General features: G+C 44.0%; 2 protein-coding genes across 2 annotated transcripts in view; both read left to right on the forward strand.

Moving 5' to 3' along the window:
* Positions 1–4,920, forward strand: part of MAMDC2 (MAM domain containing 2) — a 67,836-nt gene extending 62,916 nt beyond the window's left edge. The window contains exons 13-14 of the mRNA XM_056848979.1: positions 4,588–4,672; positions 4,768–4,920. Of these exons, the coding sequence (XP_056704957.1) occupies positions 4,588–4,672; positions 4,768–4,832 (150 nt within the window). The 3' untranslated portion in view covers positions 4,833–4,920. The remainder of the gene's footprint in view (positions 1–4,587; positions 4,673–4,767) is intronic.
* Positions 4,921–12,057: 7,137 nt separating this feature from the next.
* The window catches only part of SMC5 (structural maintenance of chromosomes 5), an 84,965-nt gene continuing 79,618 nt past the window's right edge, over positions 12,058–17,404 (forward strand). The window contains exons 1-2 of the mRNA XM_056847923.1: positions 12,058–12,338; positions 15,094–15,235. Of these exons, the coding sequence (XP_056703901.1) occupies positions 12,058–12,338; positions 15,094–15,235 (423 nt within the window). The remainder of the gene's footprint in view (positions 12,339–15,093; positions 15,236–17,404) is intronic.

A 17,404-nucleotide genomic window follows, 5' to 3' on the forward strand; every position in this document is an offset into this window, starting at 1 on the left:
AGGCACTGGCAAACCACCTCTGTTAGTCTCTTGCCATGAAAACCCCAAAATGGGGTCGCCATAAGTCGGCTGCGTCTTGACGGCACTTTACACACACACACACACACAAAGATAATATATTTAATGTTCATCTTCGTTGCTTCTGTGCAGTGTGTACACATGTGACATGGACATCTCTGTCTCTCCTGAAATATTTCTTAGCAATAGGATCTTTTTGTTAAATGAATCTTTTTCTGCAAGGTATGATTACTACACCAAGAAAACAGGATTGCACTTTCCTGTAAGTGTTGTTCATCAAGAGATCTTCTGTGCAGGCACATGTGGGACTGTGCATGTTCAGGCCAGCCGTGGAGATAGACTTGTAAGCTTCTGGAAAGATTGGCTCCGTGGAGTGCTCCCCCTCCTTTCCTGTCTCACACCGGAGTCTTGCAGCATGGAAAGGGAGGCTGAAGCCTTCAAAGCCCCACTGTGTGCACGCGCTGAGAGATCAGAGCATGCGCACAGTGGGGCTGGGGGGAAGGCTCCAGCCTCCCTTTCCAGGCTGCAAGCCCAATTGGGACCAGTCAGGCTTGCAGCGTGGAAAGGGAGGCTGAAGCCTTCAAAGCCCCACTGTGTGCACGTGCTGAGAGATCAGAGCGTGCGCACAGCGAGGCTTGGGGGAAGGCTCCAGCCTCCCTTTCCAGGCTGCAAGCCGGATTGAGACCAGTCAGGCTTGCAGCGTGGAAAGGGAGGCTGAAGCCTTCAAAGCCCCACTGTGTGCACGCGCTGAGAGATCAGAGTGTGCACACAGCGGGGCTTGGGGGAAGGCTCCAGCCTCCCTTTCCAGGCTGCAAGCCGGATTGGGACCAGTCAGGCTTGTAGAGTGGAAAGGGAGGCTGAAGCCTTCAAAGCCCCACTGTGTGCACGCGCTGAGAGATCAGAGCGTGCGCACAGCGGGGCTTGGGGGAAGGCTCCAGCCTCCCTTTCCAGGCTGCAAGCCGGATTGAGATCAGTCAGGCTTGCAGCGTGGAAAGGGAGGCTGAAGCCTTCAAAGCCCTACTGTGTGCATGCGCTGAGAGATCAGAGTGTGCGCACAGCGGGGCTTGGGGGAAGGCTCCAGCCTCCCTTTCCAGGCTGCAAGCCCGATTGGGACCAGTCAGGCAAGCCCGATCAGGAGGGGCGGTGGGTCTTTAAACTGCTCCTCCGCACCCCCCCTGCTTCCCGGTCCCGAGGCTCAGCTGAGCCTTGGACCAGGAAGTGGGGGGAGGTTAAACTGCTCTGCGCTGCCTGGGCAGGCAGCACAGAGCAGTTTAAAGACACCCCCCCCGCGCTTCCCGTTCCGAGGACCCGCCCAACAGCTGAGCCTCGAGACCGGGAAGCGGGGGGGGGAGGTAAAACTGCTCTGCCCTGCGCTGGGTGGCTGGGAGGGGCCTCCTGGCCCCAGCTGGCGGCGTCCCAGCCGGCTCCCGGGGCAGCCGGCGCTGCATTCGCTCCATAAGGCGCACTGACATTTCCCCTCACTTTTGAGGAGGAAAAAAGTGCGTCTTATAGAGCGAAAAATACGGTATTTACTTCATGTATACCCCACCTTCCTCCCAAAGCAGCTTACATCATTCTCCTCTCCTCCTGTGAGAAGATTAGGCTGAGAGTGAGTAACAGGTCCAAAGTACCTAGTAAACATCTATGGCAGAGTGGGGATGTGAACCTGGGTCTTCCAGATTCTAGTTTGACACTCTAACCCTATACCACACTGGCTCTTAGCTTTCCTTCCTTCCCTCCACCGGCAGCATATCCTTAAGAAAAGTCTGGCCAAGTTGCCAAAGTTGTGCAGTAGCAAGTTGTGTGGTGGCCACTGCTGGACCTGGCCCAACTGCAAAAATTGTGTGGCTAGTTGTGTGGCATCAAGTTGAAGCGGGTCAGTGCCTTTCGAGAGACTAGGCTCTTAGAATCGACCCCTTCCTGAAAAGGGATATGTTATCTTATTCAGCCATTCACCTACTAAGCAGGACTCAACTACTTTACCTACTTTTAAAAAGCAAGTCTTTTTATTGATATACTTCCAGTAAATATGTGTAAATGCAAGTTATAAAGTATTTATGTTCAACAGCAATGTATTTAACAATGTATATGCAGCAACAATGTATGTAACAATGTATACTGTTAAGCAAGCAAGTTCTACATACTAGTCAAAATCTTAATCCAACGTTTCAAATATAACAGTCAAAATCCACTAATTTAGGTTAAAGTATCTAATTCAAATTCTAGAATAATATATTAGTAAAGCCATACATACCGATCAGCCTTTTCTGAGACTCTCTAAGAGAGAAGTCTGAAGTACCAGTTTTACTGGGTCTATATTTATACTATTTCAGTTACCTTGAGGCTGTGCGTTACTTCTCTATTTTAAGCAGCCTTCAATATTTCAAGTCACCTATTTCCTAAACATGCTGGAATTTCTCAAGGCAGGAGACTGTATTGATAACTATAAACAATCAGTTTTAAGCTTTATCATTACTCTATATATTCATATTTAGTATCATTCTCATCTATAGAAAAATAGCTTTCATTTGAGCTTATGCATTAATTTCTAGGAGTCTAGTATCCATATGCAAATCATAAAACATAATATAGTTCACATTACAATATTTGTATAATTTGGACAGTGCACTTGTACACCTTTCTATGATGTCATAACATTTAACATCTGTGATCCTGCTGGAATTCTAGCAGTATGCTATTAATGGATATTCCAGTAGCCAGTACTGATTCTGATGTCCAAGCTGAAATTTCTCCAGTAGGCCAATGGTAATGATAGACTGGAATTTCTCCAGTAGGTCATGATAGACTGGAAGTTCTCCAGTAGGTCATGATAGACTGGAGGTTCTCCAGTAGGCAGTGAATGTTACTTGATAAGTTACTTGAACTTATTAAGGTGTCTGTAAGAATGTGAACAGTGAAATGTAAATGTAAGAGACAGAAAGCCTTTTGCATAAGAGTATTCTTCTTCCTTTTAAAAGGAAATACATTTAAGTATGTTAAAAGGAAATATATTTTCTGTATGTTGTGTTTGTGGTGCTATATTCTGAATAATTCTACATATGTACAACACCAATACCATGTTCATGTGCTCTACCGTATATACCCATGTATAAGCCGACCCGCGTATAAGCTGAGGTGCCTAATTTCTCCCCAAAAATGGGGAAAAATTAGGCACCCGCGTATAAGCCGAGGGTCGGCTTATAACCCCTTCCCCCCCGCAGGCTTACCTGACAGGGCTCTCCAGCGGCGAGGGTCCGGCGGCGGCGCGGCCCGGGGGGGCCTGGGCAGCCTTCCTGCGGCTGCAGGAGTCTGCCCCAGGCCGCTCCCGGCGGGAGGAAGCGGCGGCGAGGCCCAGGGGGACCCGGAGCAGCCTTCCTGCTGCTGCAGGAGGCTGCCCAAGGCCCCTCCCGCCCGGGAAAAATGGCGACGGGGGGGCGGGGGCAGCCATCCTGCAACTGCAGGAGTCTGCCCAAGGCCCCTCCCGCCCGAAAAAAATGGCGGGGGGGGGGCGGGAAGGGCCAGAGCAGCCATCCTGCGGCTGCAGGAGGCTGCCCATGGCCCCTCCCGCCCGAAAAAAATGGCGGGGGGGGGCGGGAAGGGCCAGGGCAGCCATCCTGCGGCTGCAGGAGGCTGCCCAAGGCCCCTCCCGCCCCAAAAAAATGGCGGGGGGGGGCGGGAAGGGCCAGGGCAGCCATCCTGCGGCTGCAGGAGGCTGCCCAAGGCCCCTCCCGCCCGGGAAAAATGGCGGGGGGGGGGGCGGGAAGGGCCGGGGCAGCCATCCTGCAGCTGCAGGAGGCTGCCCAAGGCCCCTCCCTCCCGAAAAAAATGGCAGGGGGGGCGGGAAGGGCCAGGGCAGCCATCCTGCGGCTGCAGGAGGCTGCCCCAGGCCGCTCCCGGCGGCAGGAAGCGGCACGGGCCCGGCGGCGACGGCGGTAAGTTTCCCTCCTCCCTCCTCCCTCCTCCCTCCCCCCGTATTGACCCGCGTATAAGCTGAGGCCGGCTTTTTCAGCCCATTTTTGGGGCTGAAAAACGCGGCTTATACGCGAGTATATACGGTATATGTCAAAGCCTGTGACAAAGTAGTGCATTGCATCTGGGTGAGTCAGGCAAAATGCATGTCAGCAAGTTGCCTGGTACTTGCTGCTAGGCCTAGCTCTGATGAGTCCTCTCTCCTGGGCAGGAGTGATGGGAGCAGGGGTGGACTGGCAGGCCAAAACAACTCTGGAAAGCCCCCCTGCCTTTTATTGACAGAAACCAAAGCTTGAAGTCCAGCAATACAATTGTAGTTGCCTAGCAACCCCCACAAGATCTTAGAGGGCCTTTGTTTCTTAACACTGCAAGTGCTGCTTCTGTTATTTTGAGGTTTTCCTTAAATCCCCAATGTATTTTTTTTAATTTCAGATTTTTCAGCAAACTTGATTCATTTCTCAGGTTTGTAGAAAGATCTGTCTTGTCTGTTCATGGCTTCAGTCTCTGAATTTAAGTATTCACAGATGGAGCCATGTTGATAATTAGATATATTGATAATATTAATATATATCAAGCTTTCTTCTTGGATTTTTTTCACAGATTATATTCGAGGCAATTCGTGGGTTATCAATTAAAAGTGACACTGCTATTGATGACATCAAGTTTCAGTCAGGACCTTGTAAAGGTAGTTTTTATTTGTTTACAGTTATCTATAGTATGTATTAATGTATGTTTCAAAGTAATAAACAGCTGCTTTGCCTATTATTTTCCCTTCTCTAGAAGTGGGAGAAGCAACAATACAATCTTCTGGATACTCTGCTGATTTTAATGAAATTGAATATTGAGCTCTACAGAAGTGGGTGAAACACCACATGCCTAAAACCAGTAGAAACTGCCCATTCCCCTTCTTCCTCAATTATTAAAGAAAGAAATACTGGACTGTTTTGTTTAGGGTTGGCATGGGGAGAATTTGGCAAGGACTCAATATAGGACTCAATATTGGACTTTCCTGTAAAGTTACTGACTCAGGGTTTCCTTCATTTTATTTTTATTGTATTTTATTTTGCATGTGACATTGGGTATGATAAAGGAATATTAATTTTGCACAAGTGTGTAATAATGGTAACAGATGCTTTGGGAGATAAATATTTTTGAGCACATCATAAGAAAGCAAAATGGACACAATCTGTCATTGTGTTAACCAAATCTGCATTCAGTGAATGTCTTGTTTTGGCAAATAATAGATTTAGTTCATAAGAATTATAAGGATTATGATATACAAAAATAGCATTGGACACCAGCAATAACTAGGGGCTGCCAACAGCCAATGGGGAAAAAGATATCCTACCCCTTTAACAGAGGCTTATTGTGTAGAAAAAAGCAGTTGAAACTTTTTATGGCATGGAGGTAAATAACAGCCAATAGAGCCTGTATTAAGGGGCCAGGGCATTTTTTTCTTCACGTTGTTGGCAACTCTACTGGTAACCTGAAGGCCGAATGCTATTGTTTTAGTTGTACAGGCAGACAGACCTCTTTGGTAAAAAAGAATTGCTTAACACAATGTACCCAACACAGCCATTTCTTGCCAAAGAGTTGCCATAATGAATCCATTTGTTATCCCTGTGACAACAGATGAACCGCTGTAAATGTTCTAATATAAGTACAATACAATAATACTGGCATGCATAAGTTACAAAAAACTCAGTTAGGCATGCAGTTTTATATCAGTGGGTGGATACACTTGTACACAGTGGTCTTTATATCATAGCCACAGATTATTTAATTTCCTGCCCACAGTTGATTGTCAAACATCTATAGTCATGTGTTGTGTGCATTGTGTGTGTGTGTGTATGTGTGTACACATACGCACACTTGTATAACGTGTGATATGCTGTTCTATAATTATCTAATAAAATACAACTTTAAATAACTTATTTGTCTCCACTTAAAAGTTACCTGGAATATCTTTCATCAGCTTTGCCTGGTGCACCAGTTGCACTGTCTCCTAGGAAAGAAAGATCTTTGCCATCATTATCCATACCATGGCTATTCAAACACTGCAATGTGCTTTACATGGGCCTGTCTTTAGAAAGTGATTGGAAACTACACCTGATCCAAAATGCAGCAGCCATTTTCTTAAGCAAGACTTAAAGAAGTGAATGCTTCACAACTGGGTCTAAAGGTTCACTGGCATACAGTTAGTTTTCAAGGGGAGATCAAAATCCTGGAGCTGATCTTTAAAAAGCTGTATACTCCCCATGACAAGGATAAATGAAAGACTTAGTACTCCCATACATCCCTATGCAAGTGATAAGATTATTACTGATGGCTGTATTCTGGTTGCCCCCACTCCAGTATTTCCATTTTGTCTGGGGTTCCAGGGATAGGATAGTCATTCAGGTTCTCAAGGCCCAAAGAACTTTTAGGACAGCACTAAGCAGAGATAGACAAGGTTGTGGAAACTTCCTTGTATTAAACACATTATAAAGGCACAATCACTGAATTGCAAGTTAGGTCCTGCTTCAGCTTTCTTCAGACTTAACACATGGATAAAACAAAAGTGAGTACAAAAAACTCTATCCTGTAGCACCAATGTCCAGTACAGTACAGCCAAATAAATGTACAATATCAAACCCACCATCAGTAATGAAGCAACCAGCAAGCAGACACAGAGCCCTTTATGTAAGGGTGCCTACACTATAGTCCACCTTTTTTATATGACAAGTGAAACTCTTCAGGCAAGACTTTGAAAGAGAAGCAGGAGGATAAATGGCCTTAGGAAGCAGTTTTGTTCTTGGTATCCTGTATTTTAATTTAATATTTTGTAATTTGCGATTTTGGGGGTTTCCGCACTAATTATTTGCAACGTTTAATTAAATGTCATATCTTTTTTTGTCCACACCATTTCCCCTTCGTTTGGTTTCAGAAACATTTTCCAAGCATTTAAATTCATGTTATCAACAAACGCTTAAACTTACTCCGTTTCAAAGATGACTATCCCCAGGGTGTGGACAAGTTGGAGATGCTATTCATGTCTCCGCCCCTCAATAGTTAACACCCACTGTGTAGCACATGTCCCCTCCCCATTCCTCCCAGCAGCCATTTTCTGTGTTCTTTAAACTTTTTTTTGTGGGGTGGGGGGAATGCACGAAGACTACCAAAGGATCATTGGAGCGTTCTCACCCCCTTTCCTCTAGGGCGGCTTACAATCAGTCAGTTGCTACTCTGACTCAGCTTGCTGGTCTGTGGAAGGCAGCAAGTCAGGCAGGAGAGAAGCATGATGGGGCAAAGGGCTAAATGGATCTCCAGTAGTCAGAAAGCAGCAGTCTCAAATCTATTAAGCCTCTATTAAAGGGGTAGGTAATTTTTTCCTCCAGGCTGTTGGCAACCCTAGACACAACATACTACCTAAATCAAACTAATTGTAGTCAATGGACTACATACTTACTGAATATGCTACCTGATAAGCCACTTTCCTTATCATCCTGCTAAAGAGAAATTTGCCAGAAATCATATGCAAATATGTAGTAAACTGGCTGTGGATCCATCCTTCATATAGAATATTAAATCCAAAGAATGGTCTGTGATCTCTTGAATTAAGACCTTATCTATGGAGCAAGAGAGACAAAGTGTGACAAACTATTTCTATAGAACTTTTTTGTATATGAAATGTTTTTGCATTCTTATTTAGGTATCCTCAACTGTAACCTCATCAGGAAGTAGGTCACGATGGGTAGCCATGATAGTCTGTCACTAGCACTAAACATTTCTGGCAGGGTATGAGCTTTCATGAGCCACAGCTCACTTCTTCAGATAGAGCTAGAATGACTAGCTGTACCTGAAGAAGCTGTATCAGAAGCTGTGGCTCATAAAAGCTCATACCCTGCCAGAAATTTTGTTAGTCTTTAAGGTGCTACTGGACTCTTGCTCTTTCCTACTCGGGAAGACGCTTTTCTATACTTGTGTGCTCAAGGGTGCCACCTTGTGTGTTTCTGTCAAGAAATATATGAACATCCAATTTCACTACATCCACTATTTTTTTAAATGCTCGTAATATTTCTTTTTCTGCTTTCCCCTAACTATATCAATCTTTTCCATTTTCTTTCCTAACAAATTAATTTCAAATCATTTTTATGTCCCATGTCAGTCATTGTAAATATATTCTAACGTGTCTTGAAAGCAGAGATTTCTAAACGAACTACCACAGAATATACTGGTAAAATTCTGTCCCTTCTGTAATGAATGTGTTATGTGTCATCAAATCTCTTCTGATTTATGATGACCCGATGAATTAATGTTCTCCAAAACATACTATCAGCAACAGCCTTGCTCAGGTCTTGCAAACTGAAGGCCATCACTTTCTTTATTGAGTCTTCCTCTTTTCCTTCAATTTTTCTAGCATTTATTGTCTTTTCCAGTGAGTCTTCTCATAATGTGACCAAAGTTTAGTCATTTCAGCATCTAGGAAGAGTTCATGCTTGTAATTCTGTAATATTAGAATATTGTACTGACATCTGGTGGAGAAATAAAGAGTACCTCTCATAATTCAATAAAACATGACCAATAATCTTTCTTATCTTAGTTTTTTTTTTAAAGTTTCAGGATTTTAGAAAATGGGAAAATGGCATTGAAATGTATACGATTTCATTTTTGACCACTTTTCTTAATCCTCCCAATGTTTTCTCCACTTGCTTACTGAAAAAGGCAAGTGTATGGATGTTCCTAAAGGTGATATACCAGTAAACCACTTTCACTGATGATTTATTCTACTGTGTGAATAGAGAAAACACTGGGAGGACCGAGAGAAGTGGTGAAAATGGGCACGATGAACTGATATAAGGAATCTTCTGCAAAAGGTATAAGGAAATGATATAAGGATATATATATATTCCTGTGTCAGCCCTCTCCCTGGCCAGATTCAATGTCATGCCATCTGCGATTTTGGGGGGAAGATTTCGTAAAATCCCCCTCTCAGAGAGACTTTGCCCCTGTGGTAATAATTGCACCAAATCAATTGTACGTGTCTTCTTCCAATGCAGATTTTATACAGAAATTCGCAGCAAATTTTTAGGCCCTATTTTGACAAAAAAGTCAAACTTTCCTGATTGTTTTAAAGCTCTTTTCTTGCTGAATAATCACTCTCCTGCTATACTGGAGATGGTAGCACAATTTCTGAGACTTGCTATGAATGTTTGTCAGCAAGTTAAGTAAAGGGCTTTTATTAATTCCGCCATTCTTTTATCTATTATGTTTTTGACGTGGAAGCAGTCGGATTAGCAGTTATCCAGGACACACCACCAGAACTCCTTGCTTTATAGAAAACAGTGTTGTTTAATTTACAGTGCACAGATAAAAGACAAACCGTGACGTACACTTCTCTCCACCAAACTTCCCAACACAGAGTTACAGTTACATAGGCTTATATACAGATTTCCACCTGAAACCAATAAGGCCACCTGCAGACCTGGCCACAGTATTACATCATCCTTACTGCTTTAAACCGGTTAGTTGCAGTTCACCCTAGAACCTGCAAGGCTATTGCTGCCTCTTGCATCATCCTAGATGCCTCTGATCTGACAGCTACCTGTCAGCTGTCTCTGTCAGATTATTATGGGCAACTTGTTACTCTGACAGTTTTATCCTTGTCAGAAATGTTCAACTGCAATAATTTTATGTTATTATGCAGACACCCCATGTTTCAATTTTATGCCAATAAAGGAGATTATTGTTGTTGTTGTTATTCCTGTGTCTTCACTGACTGAAATAGGACTAACGTTCTCTGAGGCCACACTTACACAGTTTACAACCAAAGCGACTACATGCCCCAGAATTAGGCTGACCATATTTCCTTGAGACAAAAACGGGACATTGGGATGGCAAAAACGGGACAGGGGTTATTTAATATTCTGTAATCATGAAAAAACAAGATGATAAAAAAAGTTTTATTACATAAACATATTGAGCTTCTTCAGTGACAGAGCCCATTCAAAAATTTAGGTAGACGTAGAGGGGGACTGGCTAAAATCAAACTGAGAAATTTAAAAATGCTGTTATTTTACACTCCATACAACATTCCACTATATATTTTTTGTTTTAGCTAATCACTATATTCTTCAAACCAAGAGCTTAAATGAAAATATTTTTTATGCTCCTGGGGCCATGTTTTCTCAATATGTCCCAACCATACAGCAGTAGGAACGAGTACATAGATGCCATATTCAGAAAAATAATGTGTAATAAGAAAATATAGGAAATATCCACTCTAGTAAATAAAAATATTTAATTGTAATAATTTTATATAATTTTACAGCAATGTGATAAATATTAATGCACTGCTGATATCATACTGCCCTTGTAGAAATCTATGGTGAGACCACACTTGGAATACTGTGTACAGTTCTGGTCACCACACCTAAAAAGATATTGCAGAGCTTGAGAAGGTGCAGAAAAGAGCAACTAAAATGATCAGGGAGATAGAGCAACTGCCCTATGAGGCACAGTTAAAATGCTTAGGGTTGTTTAGCTTGGAAAGAAGGTGGTTAAGGGGAGACATAATAGAGGTCTGTAAAATTATGCATGGTAAGGAGAGAGTAGAGAGGGAGAAGCTTTTCTCCATCTCTCATAATACTAGAACGCGGGGTCATCTGCTGAAGCTGGAGGGTGAGAAATTCAAAACAAATAAAAGGAAGTATTTCTTCACACAATGCATAGCTAAATTGTGGAACTCCCTGCCCCAGGATGTGGTGATGGCTGCCAACTTGGAAGGCTTTAAAAGGGGAGTGGACACGCTCATGGAGGATAGGGCTATCCATGGCTACTAGTTAAAATGGATAGTGGTCATGATGCATACCTATTCGCTCCAGGATCAGATGAGCATGCCTATTATATTAGGAGCATTGGAACACAGGCAGGATGGTGCTGCTGCAGTTGTCTTGTTTGTGGGCTTCCTAGAGGTACCTGGTTGGCCACTGTGTGAACAGACTGCTGGACTTGATGGGCCTTGATCTGATCCAACATGGCTTTTATGTTCTTCTTATGTGCAATAAGGAATTTGAAGCAGAACATAGAACATTATCAACTGTATTTTGAATGTTCAACTAACAGTAGAATTAGGCACCTTAACGTGGAAAACCACAACTAAAACTAGGTGTAGCCGAAGCATTTTGTGTCCCATGTATTCCACCCCTGGGGCTGGCAATCCAGTCCCAGAACACTTCTGCTAGTCCCAGGGGCCATCATTCCACCCCTGGGGCTGTCAATCCAGTCCCAGAACACTTGTGCTAGTCCCAGGGGCTGTGATTCCAGTCCCAGGGTAGTGTATCTGGGCTTAGAGACCTTACTGGGAAATCCATTCCACATTTTCTTTGCAACTCTTTTTGTACTGTAATGTATTTCAATGGAGCCCATGCAAGCCAGTTGGCAATCCAGGCTCCCGTTATCTTCAATGGGCTGTTCAGCCTCTCCCATTGTTTCTAATGGGCTAGCCTGTCATTCGTTTTAGTACATCCCGGTCCCAGGGGCTTTCAGTCCCCTTGGGGGGCTGTCATCCCCACCTCAGAACGGTTTAGAGACCTTACTGGGCAATCCATTCTACATTTTCTTTGCAACTCTTTTTGTGCTGTAATGTATTTCAATGGAGCCCATGCAAGTCAACCGATATTCCCCCTCCCATTATCTTCAATGGGCTGAGCAGCCTCTCCCATTGCTTCCAATGGGCTGACTTGTCATTCGTTTTAGTACATCCCCATTTTCTTAGCCGCAGCCGTAGCGGATCGCAACCAACCCCTTCTCCACAACCAATTCCTTATTGCATTAATCTAATGCAATTATTATTATCCCTCACCAGCTATTGGCCATTCCTAACGTCACAAAACCTGTCATAGACACAAGGGCCCGCCTATTTCTATCGCCCATCCAGTTGAAAGTTGAGGGTTCTTTATTCGATCACCTTTATAACCAATAGCATTTGACTGTTACGCTCCCGCCTAGTCGTCGTCTCTTCTTTCGACCAACGAAGCTGCCACCCGCCCCCAAAGTAATGCAGTAGCGCACGTCACGCTTTAGCAGTCAATGGGAAGCGGGCGCGCGACGCCGGCTCACGGACTCGGGGCAGAACTCGCGCTAGCCGCTGTGGGGAAGGATTCTGGCGGCTGTAAGATGGCGACCGGAACGAAACGTAAATCAGGAGCCGCTGAGGCTGGAGACGGTGGAGGCGCGAGCAACGCCAGCCGCGACAACCGCCGCAGTAAACGATCTGTGGGGACGGCCAGACCGGAAGTGGGCTGTGGAGGGGACGCAGACTCGCCGTTCGTGGAAGGTTCCATCGTCAGGATCGCCATGGAGAACTTCCTGTGAGTGCCCGGCAGCGCATGGGCGGCCGCTCAGCTGCGGGCCAATGAGGAGGCGGGGGCGCGAGTACGTGACGTGTGGGCGAAGCTGCTGCTGGGGGAGGCCCTTCTCGTTCCGAAGCCGGTTCTGCTGAGGGCTGTGCTCGAAGGGCTTGAGGTTGCTGTCCTTTTGGGGGGGGGGGGTGCCTGTGTGTGGGCGCCTTCCTGCTCCCTGCCACGATGTTCCCAGAGTCAGAGCCAGGTCGTGTCGACAGCGCTAGGTTCACACCATAGAACTAGATGCTTACTACTTACACATGGAACTTACAATCCTGTGTACGTTTACTCTTAAGTGTGCCCTCCCCCCATTGATTTCAGCGCCTTCCTCCAGCAGCCAGGCTGTCATCCTTCCTTGTTCGGATAAAGCTGCAGCGGAGACCTTCCCCATTTTTACCTGACATTGCTTTTGACCCCAAAGGAGTGGAGAAGACTTGGCACTTCCTCTGTTATGCCTGGGACCAGGCAAGCAAAGGATTGAGTTGCAAGGCTGGTTCCTGTCCATGCTTACCTCAGAGTAAAACCCATGGAGTACAGTGGGGTGGACTTTTTAGTAATGGAAGATAGGATCAGACTCAGGGTTGCCAACAGCCTGGAGGGGAAAAAAAAAGCTCTGCCCCTCTAATGGAGGCTTGATGTGTGGAAATGAGCAAATGAAGCTTTTCTTGGCAGGGAGGTATATATTACCTGGTAAATACCCTGCCTAATCCCTTGTAAGCAACCCTTCCTGCAGCATATAAGAACTGAGGGTTGGGAAATGGAGATACTGGGTTTTTCATGTTGATAAGCCCTTGCCTCTGTTGATTGGATTTGTAGATAGTTGGTTACGTGCTGGATTGACAGCAACTTGCTTTTAGAAACATATTTTCTTGGCAGTCTTTTAACAACAGACTGCACAATCGTTTTGGTCAATTAATTTTTATTATTATGATGGTTCTAATTCTTAAAGCAGGAGGACAAAATGGAGAAGTTCCTTTCCCAATATTATCTCTGAAGTGCTGATCATTGTAAAAGGTGCTTAGTAAAAATTGGATTACTGAGTTTTAGCTAAGTTTTATTTTACATATTTACAAAACTTGTATGTCTCCTTTCTGTCCAAGCAAGACGGCTAACCGTTAAAACAAGGCATTATAAAAACAATTAAAACCAAAACTACAATACATACCAAAACACGTAAAGCATTTATTAAGATATAGGTCAGGAAGGAGGGGAAAACACAAAGGTCTTCACCTGCTGGTGGAAGACAGTGACAGAAGGGTACAGAAATATATCCCAGGGGAGGGATTTTTACAGTTTTGGTGCCATGGCCGAGAAGGTCCTTTCTTTACATCCACCCAATCTCAGAAGATGGGGCACCTGTAGCAGGCATTGGAAGATAAACTTAATGGTTTGAGTAGGTTTGTATGAGAATAGGTGGTCCTTCAGTTATGCCAGTTATATCCTGGGTTAAACCTTCCACTCACCAGTAGTATGTCCATCCTGTCAGAATTAAGCTTCAGTTTATTAGCTTGCATCCACTCCAAAACCATCTCCAGGTACCAGGTCACGGTTTTACAGCTTCCCTGGGATCTGCAGGAAGCACAAGATAGAGCTAAGTGTCATCTATGTATTGGTGACAGCCCAGTCCAAACCTCCAGATAACTTCACCCAGATGTTTTATGTAGATGTTGAAAAGTGCGTGGGACAAGATGGGGGCCAAGGGGCCGAGCAGCAGTACCCCAGCATCACATTCTGGAACCTCCAGGTAGGACTGGAACCACTGCAAAATAGTACCTCTCAGTCCCAACCCTGAAAGACTGTCTAGAAGGATTCGATGAGCGATGGTATCAAAAGCTGCTGAGTATGCTGCTTAAGATCAATGGATCAAGGAGCTTCTAAGGGATAAAAGGAAAGGAAAGCTGCTGAGAAGTCCAGGAGAAGCAGCATAATTGCATTTCATCTGCACATCACCAGGCACAGGTCATCTATTAAGGTGGCCAAGGCTGTTTCAGTCCTAGAACCAGGCCAAACGTCAGATTGGAAAGAATCCAAACAATATGCTTTGTCCTGGAAGTCATGGAGTTATCCGGCCACCACCCATCCAATCACGTTGTTGAAGAATGGAACATTGGAGCTTGGTCAATGATTATGCAGATCTTCTTGGTCCAGGGTAGTGGGAGCACCATAACCCATTTTAAGGCTGGGCCAACCACCCTGCCTCTCAGAGAGGCATTAACTGCCCCCCTTCCTGCAGATTTAAGTTGCAAGGAAAGGCAAAGCTCATACTACGGTAGCAGCTGGTAGCCCTCAAACTTCCAAGGACCTTGTCTGCATCCTCAGACTGAATAACTGAAAGATATCCGAAACAACTGGGCAAGTGGGCACACGGGCACCATCTGCCCCTGTCATTGCTAATGCAGAGTCCTAGGTCCATACAGACAAAATGCCTGTGTGACAAAGGTTTTGCCATCTTGCGCCCTAGGCACAGACTTTATTTCAACTGGTGCTGGATGTCAGTAATTCCAACTTTAGTCCTGAGTTTATTGTGTTGGTTTTAATACAGAATATATTTACATACTGCAGAACATGTAAACGTGTCTCAAGTGGCAAAATAAAGCCTTCACTGGTTATTCTGGAAAGAAGCACCATACTTTAAAATGAAGTAACTATTGCTAGTCTGAATGGTGATGATTCTCTATTTTTCTTTGTATAAGCACTAAATGCTAATGAAATTACCTTTCAGAACTTACGATAATTGTGAGGTGTTTCCAGGACCCCATTTAAACATGATAGTAGGCGCTAATGGAACTGGTAAATCTAGTATTGTTTGCGCCATATGCCTAGGATTGGCAGGAAAACCTTCCTTCATTGGACGAGCAGATAAGGTGAGGATAACTCTTGGTCATGTTGGAGTTGCAATGACATCTTTAGTGTAACATTACATAAGGCGATTATAATATAATGAATGAAAAAGGCCAGATTTTTAATATGCTGCTAGCTCTTCTCAGTTCGTTCCTATGTTCTTTGCTTCCTTTTCAAGGTTAATTCCCCCCTCCCTCCATTGTCTATTAGTGGCTACTATGCACTGTGACACCATGGAGAATGACTGTAAAATTGGTTGCCTATTTTGTGTGAAAATGAGGGGGCCTCACCAATACATAGTCAAAGCAGAGAAGAAAAACAGTGGAATAGTGGAAAAAATTATTTTAATGTATTCCTCACCAAGATCCCCACATGTTTTACATGCTGCTTCGTCAGGGGATCTGTTGCTTTTCAGATCCCCTGATGAAGAAGCAAGCAAAATGTGTGGGGATCTTTGGAATACAATAAAATATGTTTACCACTGCACCATTGTTTTTCTTCTCTGCTTCGACTGCTGAGTATGTGTACCACATGCAGTACATAGTACTGGCTGGAACTTTGTAGAATAATTGCCTGTGATTTTCATTGAGATGCTTGTTCAGTTAAGCTGAGGTGCTATTTTTACTTTAACACAAGCCTGGACAAATTTCCTTTAGCTGTACAAGCCACCCTCAAAATTTAGATTTTTCATGGCCCAGGATAGCCTGATCTCATCAGATCTCAGAAGCTAAGCAGGGTCGGCCTTGGTTAGTATTTGGATGGGAGACCACCAGGGTTGCGGTGCAGAGGAAGGCACTGGCAAACCACCGCTGTTAGTCTCTTGCCATGAAAATCCTAAAAAGGGGTCGCCATAAGTCAGCTTCGACTTGACGGCACTTTACACACACAGGGTTTTGTACATTTGCAACCATATTTTCTCATTGTTGCTGCTACAAAACATAACCCTAAACTCTTCTCAGTTTCTTGTAATTTTTATTAAAGCTATGACAAAAGAACTGTTGTATATAAGTAAATATTAGGTTATCCTGGTTGTCATCCCCGCAACCAAAAGCTAAGCTCTAGCCTCTCCCCAGTTTCTCTTAATTGCTTTAAAAAGCTTCAATGAATTGAATGTTGGAACCACTGTAAAAAGCTAATGGTTAAGAAATTAATCCATGTACCACTGAATGGTGTAAAGTGAGTATATAAACAAGCAATGACAAGAACTTCATGCACATGCATTTTTCTGTCATACAACATAACATATGCTGATGTGAAAATATAAGCTTTATACTTCCACTGTGGCATCTCTGGCCACAGAGATATCACAGACTCTCTGTTCTTGGAAACGTAACAGTACAAAGATGCCTAGGATTGTACCACTCACTTTTCCTGGATGCTTAAATTTAAGACATAGGAAGTCTTTAGGATTTTGATTATACAAGGGCTATGCTGGAACTATGGAACTAAGGGCTATGGCGGAGGATCTTTCGTAGACAATGGTAGCGCCACTACAGCTAACCCTGGTTAGTACTGCGCAGAAGAAGGCACTGGTAAACCACTTGTGACCAACCTTTACCTTGAAAACCCTATGATGAGACGATCCAAAATAGAAAAAGATATAGTGCTGGAAGATGGGACCCCCAGGTCGGATGGCACTCAATCAGCTACTGGAGAAGAGCAGAGGACAAGTACAAGTAGTGCAGTTCTTAATGATGCGATTGGACTAAAGGCGAAAGGACGTTCAGTGGTTGACGTGAATGGATGCATAAGGAAAGTCCAAAGCTGTTGGACGCATATAATAGGAACATGGAATGTGGGAAGCATGAATCAGGGTAAGTTTGAAATTGTAAAACAAGAAATGGAATGTTTGGACATTTCAATCCTGGGAGTAAGTGAACGAAAGTGGATTGGATTAGGTCATTTTCAATCAGAAAATCACAAAGTGTTTTACTCAGGGAATGACAAAAACAGAAGAAACGGAGTTGCTTTAATAGTGAGGCAAGATGTAGCTAAGGCAGTCAGGAGCTATAATGCAAAGTCTGACCGAATAATATCAATCAGACTTCAGGGAAAGCCTGTCAACATAAGCATCATTCAAGTTTATGCTCCAATTATAGATGCTGATGAGGAAGAAACTGAAAGTTTTTATGCAAGTGTTCAGGAAGAAATTGATCACACACCTAAGCAAGATATGCTGAAAATCATAGGTG

Source organism: Euleptes europaea, chromosome 4 (genome assembly GCF_029931775.1).
Source record: "Euleptes europaea isolate rEulEur1 chromosome 4, rEulEur1.hap1, whole genome shotgun sequence".
Taxonomy (NCBI): Eukaryota; Metazoa; Chordata; class Lepidosauria; order Squamata; family Sphaerodactylidae; genus Euleptes; species Euleptes europaea.